We start from the raw sequence: 8,528 nt of genomic DNA on the forward strand, positions 1-8,528 counted from the left end.
CCTAGTTTTGCAAATCTTATCTTCTTCTAAGAGCATTAGAAATTGCTAGAGTTTGAGAAGCATGTAAAGAAAGAGGGTTCTTAGTTTGGCAAACGTTTGACAATGTCGGACACCCGGAGTTGCTTGTCTGGTAGGCAACCGCTGGATTTGAGTTTTTGACCCAAAGATTCGGTCTGGTTGGACCTTGTGGGCTATTTATTTTTTTGGTCAACAAGTTGAGTCGGGTAAGCCGTTCGTTTCATACCAAAGATTCGTCTGGTTGAGTCGTTCATTCCAAAACTTGGGCTCGGTTGAGCTCTATTTGACATTTTAGAAACTGGGTTGAGTCTAAATTGATATGGAATCCGGCCCACTTGCAACTTGGGGTTTCGAAAAAAAATAAAATAAAAATCATCAACAACAACAAAAATTGTATTATTTAAGGGCTGTTGCTTAACTGCTACATATATATAGCACTCAGTGCTACGGATATTTTAACAGTTAGATTTGATTGTTTTTCATCTTATTACTTAGCTCGATATCGCATTCCGTGTGGAAGGGATTTCCTTTATACAAATATATGCTTGAGGGAATGGGATTGGATGTAGATTTTATTAAGAAATGGGGACAAAGTCTGAAGATAAAGATCTCTTTCCCCAACTTTTGCACGTAGGGAATATACATGTATATATACACATATATAACTTATTCGTGCTACATTATATTATATGATTTAGTTTTACTTTTTAGGTGGGGAAACGAACAGTGACTTTATATCTCTCTCCTTCTCTACTATTTATTTTCTTTAACAATGACCTTTTCTTCTTTTAATTCTTTAATATCTGACTTGCTGTAAGGTGAAATGGAAAGTTCCATCCACTCGTTCCTTGTTGTTGATGTTGGAAAAAGGTTCTGTCTCTATTTGTATCTAAAGATATATAGATGCCGCCATTATCGTCAAACAAACGAAAAAGTTGAGGTTGTACTATAAAATTTAATTACTTATATGCATATACAAGTTTCATTCTTTCTTTGATGTGGATTAACACTCTCAACATATAGACAGTATTGTTCGTGTAACTATAGTTTTCTCAGTTCTCTCCTTGTTTTCACTTCACTTTCTCTGCACGTACGTACGTACAAGTGTATAGTGTAAATTTTGTCCTAGTGCAATCACATGCAAAGCAAATACAACTTATAATCTACACACATCCGAACACCCACGCGTTTGCTTAAGAGATGTTAAATTTAGTTCGATACGATATTAGTATGCGATCATTCAACTAAGAACCCCCAAAAAAAAAAACATTAAGCTTTTTTATACAACTTATCTATATTAGTACTAAATTTTGTTAAAAGCTATTGCGCAGAGGAACAAACAGGGTCAGGTAACCCAGTGGATCGGAGGCCATAAAAATGGCTAGACAACTCCAATAGTGACCTAATGAAAAGTTGGTGAATAACTCACGGGTGCTCGACGAAATGGTGCACTTGAAACAGGAATCGCGACGTCACTCAACAAGCATTGTGCAGTGCGCATCCACATTTTTTGCACAATGACCCGTAAGTTCCAAAACATGAATTTGCAAGTGTGCATTTCGTACTGTGATTTTTCTTGAGTGTCTACAAGTACTCGATGCCCATACATATATTCACTCTGTGCAACACAAAAACGGGTGAACCGGGAAAGGATAAAAGTAAGTCGAAGTGAAAAGAGTCTCCCTAACACGCAAGGGGTATATTTGAAAAGAAACCCTACTGAGGGATGTACCATACTACGTAGCCAATCCACTAGACAAAAAAGGAAGCCAACCATTAAAAGGTGGGAAAGAGGTGCACGTGGTCCTCACTCACACACTCTCTCTCTCTCTCCAAAGACATATTGAGAGAGAAAGAAAGAAAAAGAAAAAGAAAAGCTCAAAGGCAAAGAAAGTTAGAAATGGTGATGAAAATTGAAATGGGCACCCTTTTGGATCACCATCGTTTTTGTGCAAGTAAAAACAGCAAAGCAAAACCACACGCAGTTTTTGAATTCTTCTTTTGCATTAAATCGTGTTTTTATTTTTTGTTTCAGAAGTTAATAAAAAGGCACTGTGTGATCTGCAGTGCTGTTGCTGCAGGACCCCTCCTCCTCCTGAATCCCTGATAAAAGCAGTATGTATGTGGCAATCCAAGTGAGCAAGCGAGTGAGGGAGTCGTGTGTATTGTTTAAGTTGACAGGGACGAGTGCCTGAGTCTAACCATTCCAGCAGTGGCACTGAAAAACATGGTGGTCTTTTATCTTTTCTTTTATTTTTATAATTTTTATAGCATTTAAAAGGATTGCAAATGCAGTGAAAACGACCTCCCATCTTTCTCTCCTCTCTCTTTTTTCTGTCATTAAATTCAATTTGGTTTCAAGTGTGTGACATGTAGGTCAGCTTCTCTGAAAGGTGCTTTCCTATCATTTACTAAAATGGTCCCAAAATATAATTCTTCTACATACAAGTGATAGTCTAGGACTCTAGTCTAAACTAACCTACAAACAAGGGGCGAGACTAATTACCCTAATTTACGACAGACATAAAGATCGGATGGATGCACTAGGGACCTGAGGCCTCGGGACCACCAAGAAACCCGGATAAATGGTTGTGAGGACTTTTTGAGTTGCAAGAATTATTTAAGTTTGGGCATGTGGTGGAGGATAATAGTGTAGCGGCGGACCGGCGATTGCAGGTTTCTCAAATATATGATTAACACAAGAGAATAAGACTATTTTGTATTTTAAAAGACTTTGTCAAAATGATGTTGCTTTGAGCCTAGCCATTTAAAGCAAAATAATTAAAAGCAAGTCTTGTTATTAAGCCACGAGGGAGACCCATTTTAATTAGAAAAAAAATAAAGAGAATCTATTCTCTTTCCTTCTACCCGAGATCCCAACCCAATCCCATTTTGCATTCACCTTCTCCAATTGTGTGTAATTCCTAATTCCAATTCCCTTTCTCCTCTAATCTCACCCAACCGATTACCAGGCCACCACCAGCTGCTCCATGCCTCTAAATTAATCATATAGGATGTCAAAATTGATGTGTATATATTGGATGGTTAGATCATATATATATTTTAGCTTCATATCAATTGATATGGTTCTTTTGTTTTGATTAATTGATATGTGTAGAAATAGAAGTATGGAACAATATCATAAGAGAAATCATCATCGATTAGTTCAGACAATCCTATTTCAAATAGTTAAACTCTAATTTTAGATTGCTCTAATCCTATTTCCTATAGTTCAACTCCAATTTCGGATAGTTCCAAATCATCATCGATCTATTTTTTCTTGTATTGACAATGAAACTATCATGACACGTTAATATGAAACCTCATCGTGAGCAAATTTAATCTTTTTAGCTTTTAATGTTACTTGTACAAAGATTATTAACTAAAAGTTGGTAGTTTATCGTTTACATTTTCAATTTTATTTTTGTCAAAACTTTTATATTGGGACCACCTGATACTAGAATTCTAGATCCGCTACCTCAGCACATTGGCTTAACTCCGATTTACCATAAGAAAAAAGTAATTTTGTTTAGATACACAACACTGACACATACATTTTCTTATAATAGTAAAAATAGTAGAACTCACTTGTATTAAAGAGCATGTGAGCTAAATAATCTTATTATAAGAACATATAATACACCAATAAATAATTTTCACGCCCATTTTCTCCTTGCTATGCAGATCCCTGTTTATTTTTAACATTTGAATCAACAATAAAAATCAAATGATACAAATAAATAAAGGTGTATAGAAGAAAAATAAAATATGCGGGTAAAGGTAATTTCCCTAGCTAATTCACCTATTCAGATGTTTAAGAGTGTCCTTCGTTAATTCATTTTGATGCCCTTGAGGAACCAATGCTTAAAAAAGCTAGCATGCATCTAAACTTAACCATGCAGGATTAGTCTGAAAACGACAATTCATGGGCGAGCTCCTAAAGAAGACCTAGCTAGGGTTACTTTTTTCTTTTTGTATTTTAGTTTAATATCTAGGACGTCATAAGAACAGTTAATACACATTAGGGACAGGAATACGATAGGGGCTGATAAAGTTTGGAATCAAATTATCCCTATGATTTGATTTACACAAAAAGCTCTTAAAAATCTCCAAGATAATATGTATAATTTATCCAATGAAATACGAAGTAGGATTCTTTTCTTCAAATTCTCCTTATTTTTAGTTCTCTACTATTTGAACGACCATGATTAAGCTACGTCAATATTTTACTTTGACTTATTTATAAAGCAAGAAAAAAAAGAGGAAAGTAAGAGAGAAGGGGATTGGAGAGGAGGAGATTTGAAGGAGAGAGAATCTTAATTATGCCATGGTTGTGATCTTACCACCCTAATGACGTGATAAAAACAAATCAATCGTCAACATTGATTAATATAGTATGACAACGTAACAACAAAGACCAGCCAGAGTACTGCATGCGACTACCGTTCAAGAAATATTGCAGATCGGCTTGAGTGTAAACAAACTGGATAGAATACTGTGCTCTTTCATTGACATATGTTTGAGTTCGTTCCCGCAATTTAAATTAATTGAGTATATAAAGTCTTTCTTCCTCTTGAAATTACGATATAAATGCACGAACATATTAATGCACAAGTCCTTTGAAAGGAAAGTAAATCCAGAAAGTCGTATTTTTACTTCTTCTTTTTTTCCTTTTTTGTAACAAATGAAGATATATAATATTTGAAATATTAAATACAAGGACCCAATTACAACACTTTTCACCAGTATCCCAAACAATGGTCAGAAATAAAGTTCCCCTACTCTGATGCAGCAATAATTAACTGATGAAAAAAGTGAAGCTTTGTGAGAGGCCTGTTCAAATAAGCATTGCATGTGAAAAAAACAAAAAAACAAAAACAAAAAAGCAGTTACAAAATATTAGGTCATTAATGGTAATTATGCTGTGTGGTCATGATCTCCTTCTCCTTCGGTTGTGGCGGAGGACATGTAACTCATAGCAAGGGAGGTCTCATCAGAGCGTCCCACTGCTCCTCCTCCTGCGACGGTGGAAGCAGCAGAGGCAATGTGAAAGTGCTGTTTGCAAGCTTGACAAGTGACTTGCAAAATGGCGGAGCTGATTCTCTTAGTCGCCTGCTCTTTGAGCAACAGAGCCTTCTCCACCTCAGCCTGCGCTTGCTGCCTAATCCTCTTGGCGTTCGCGAACTCGATCTCCGCCATCTCTATTTGCCGTTTGGCTTCTCGCCGGGCGTCTTCGGCATACGACTTTTCAGCCACGGCCAATTTCAACTCCTCACTCGCAAACTCTTTCAACCTGGCCAGTTCCGACGTCGACCCAACTCCTCCAACAGCAGATGCATTGTTAACATTCTTCTCATTACCTGGAGAGCTTCTTCTTCTTTTTATATCGGACGATGAATTATACTTGCTTGATTCATTCTTTTCGTTGGCAAGTTGATCACTTGACGGCGATCCAATCGATAGCTTCAGATTAGTTGCGTGACTTTCGTCTAAATTTGGCGGGGAAGAAGTATGGGCGTTTGAGGACGGAAGGAGCTGAAGTTCCAATATATTATTATGCGCTTGTTGTTGCTGCTGCTGTTGCTGACGGTTGCAAGAAATATAAGGATTCATACCGTCGCGCTTATCGTGATGGTGAGTTGGGTTTGGTCGCACCGGGAGTCCAGCCAATACTACTGGAGCTGCCACATTGTTACTAATGCTGAAATTGGCGTCGCTAGAGGGGCTGGTACTCGATGCAGTTCGCGACGAGCAGGCCGCCGGCTGCAGCGCTGCCTGTAATTCCGGCCGAACGACGTGTCGGACTGTGCAAGTGTCTTGGTGCTCTATGAAACTTTCCACTCTGAAATCAATAAAAGTATATTGCTATCAAGATGAAAAACAACAAGAAGGAATTAGCCAGAAGCGGATGAGCCGTTCGTATATGACATATGTAGGATTACCAACAAACAAATGAATATTAAATTGTTAAGAGGATATGTGGTATGGATTATATGATTTGCTGGGTTCCAACAACTAATTAAATAGAATATATGATCAGTTAATATATAGCTAGGTAAGCAAAAGAAATCAAATGGGGTAGCCCTATATATTTGTTTAATTAAGTAATTAAAATGGAATGACGACGGTTTTAGTGTGTCCAAAAATAGGTAATTAATTATACTGAATACTTTTGAAAACTTCTAAACCGGAAACTGTAGAGCTGCAGCGGCCATGAAAGAGAGGATGAGGTCATTTGCCACTGCAGGAAACTGATGCCATACCCTATTTGAATTTCAGAGAGAAGAGACTAAAATTCATTAATGTTTTGAAGAGAGAAAACGGTAGAGGTTGCTTGTAGTATTTCAAGATTTGTTCTTATCTGTAACAGCTGCTTTTTTTGGCAGTGCTTTTTAGGGTTTGGATGTGCATATGAAAGAGAGGAGAATAGAAAAAACCTGTCCGACCATCTTCAGATTTCAGATAATAATTTTTGTCTCGCTAGTAGCTAGCTAATTTTATCAACAATTCTTTCTTCTTCTTTTTTTCATAAATAAAAGGGAAGATTGGGCGATGTTAAGGACGAAGTAGAACGCAAGCATAAAAAATTTAATTTACCTCGAAAAGACACGGCCGCAGTCACAGGAATGTCCTCTGGTGCCGCAGGTTTTGAGGTGTGCTTTGTAATCGGACTGCACGGCGTAGCCTTTGGAGCACTTGTCGCAGACCCACTGCTTGTGGTTGCTGTGTTTTCTTCTGAAGTGTTTTTTGATCCCGACGAGATCGCCGAGGGCGTGGCGGGGGTCGTGGTGGAGGCAGCTGGGCTCCGGGCACACAAACACCTTCTTCTTGATCACCTGATCTTCCGCTATCTCTCGCTTCAGTAGTTTCCACGGCACCTTGTGACGACGCCTGTGCATCTGCAGATTCTGGTCTCTCTGAAATCCCTGGTTGCAGATCTCGCACACGTACCGGTCCGATTCGAGTAGGGTCTTGGGGGACAGAGACACCACTTCTGCATCCGGATCTATAATATAACCAGAATTATTTATACAAAAAAAAAAAATCAATAATTAAGAATTCTAAAGAAAAGGGTTTGATTAATTAACAGAATTATGGGGTCTTTATTTTATTTTTACCTGGTGTGCCTGCAGGTCTTCTTTTTCGTTTGTGGGTGGCTCCGCCATTTTCATGAGAGGAAGAAGACGGAGGAGCGGAAGAAGAGGCGGCGGTGTTGTTGTTGGTGGTGGTGGTGTTGTCGAACATGGGTGGATTTTTGTGAGGATGTGATGGAGGAGTTTAAGTAAGAGAAGAGATAACTAAGAATCAATCAATCCCTACATACACATGTGTGCAGGTGAGGTTGGATTCTTTCATCTCTCTCACGGTCACACATGAGAGGGAAAGAGAGAAGAAGAGAGGAGAGAGAGAGAGAGGAAGAGGAAAGGCTCTTGCTTTCTGCAATCAACTTTTTTTAAAAGCTTTATTTAAGCGGCTTTAAAAGGCTTTTTAGCTAGGCTAGCTTTTCTTCCATTGACCCTCCACCTTGAGCAGGTGAGCTTGTGGGAAGTCTGTCTTGTTTATAAAAGCTCTTTTCTTTCTTTCTTTCTGTACAAGAAGGGAAAGAGATCTAGAGAGAGAAAGAGAGAGATTGAAGGAGGGGGGAGAGAGAGGAGGTTGGGTTGGGGGTGATTGGGGCTGGCTGGGGATGGTGAGGGTGACCCAATCACACCATTCAGTGCAGCTTAAAACTGAGAGCCCCCACACACATCACAGAATTAGACAGAAACAAAAAAACATCCTTCCCATTACAAAACAGTCATTATTCGTCACACTCTGTAATTTTGCATGAATTAATGCAGGCCCTTCCCAGTCCCAGATCACCCCTTCCACGTGAGCTCTCATCCTCCCCTCACGTGACCCTCTCTCTCAGTCCTCCACCACAAATAGAAAAAAACAAGAGGTAAAATCAGAGAGAAAAAGAAAAATAAATAATAAGTTACTTAATTAACTGTACGGGTAATACTAGGGCCGGAAACCAAATTTCTAAACTAAGTTTTGTAATACAAATAATGTGGACGTTGATGATTGAATTATTATTAAATGTTGATTAACGTTCTTATTTTTTATTTGTGAGATATCACTTTGTTTACAAATTTGATTTAAAAATTTGCTCTTCCTAATATTATCCTAACACGTTTGGTTTAAACGAAATGATGCCTAAGCTAATCCGGATTAACATGTTTCTTGAAGCAGCTTTTGGAAAGGTAAAAAGTAGTGGCGCGATTAGAGATTAGTCATTTTCAAGAGGCCTGCCGTAATCATTTCTCTAACTTGTTTAATTTCCATTTTATGTTAATTGTAAATAACTATTAGTCTCTGTTTTTGTTAATAAATAGTAATTAGTTCAAAAACAAAAATATTTGCCGCTCTTTGCATGCACATCTCAAACTTCCCGATCTTTCAAATTGGGTGTCCAGTAAAGTAGTAATCGATTAGGGTAATTGACAATTATTCTAACATCTTTTCAG

The 8,528-nt window shown here is 38.1% G+C and overlaps 1 protein-coding gene across 1 annotated transcript; it reads right to left on the reverse strand.

Annotated features, from left to right (window-relative positions):
* Nucleotides 1-4,649: 4,649 nt before the first annotated feature.
* Nucleotides 4,650-7,789, reverse strand: LOC126609366 (zinc finger protein SHOOT GRAVITROPISM 5-like). Its single transcript, XM_050277295.1, has 3 exons — nt 7,137-7,789; nt 6,616-7,024; nt 4,650-5,860 (listed from the first exon to the last, which is right to left on the reverse strand). Exons 1-3 carry the CDS (start codon nt 7,261-7,263, stop codon nt 4,936-4,938), a joined length of 1,461 nt encoding a protein of 486 aa, XP_050133252.1. The 5' UTR covers nt 7,264-7,789; the 3' UTR covers nt 4,650-4,935.
* Nucleotides 7,790-8,528: the final 739 nt, after the last annotated feature.

The sequence above is a fragment of the Malus sylvestris genome, chromosome 16 (genome assembly GCF_916048215.2).
Source record: "Malus sylvestris chromosome 16, drMalSylv7.2, whole genome shotgun sequence".
Lineage (NCBI taxonomy): Eukaryota > Viridiplantae > Streptophyta > Magnoliopsida > Rosales > Rosaceae > Malus > Malus sylvestris.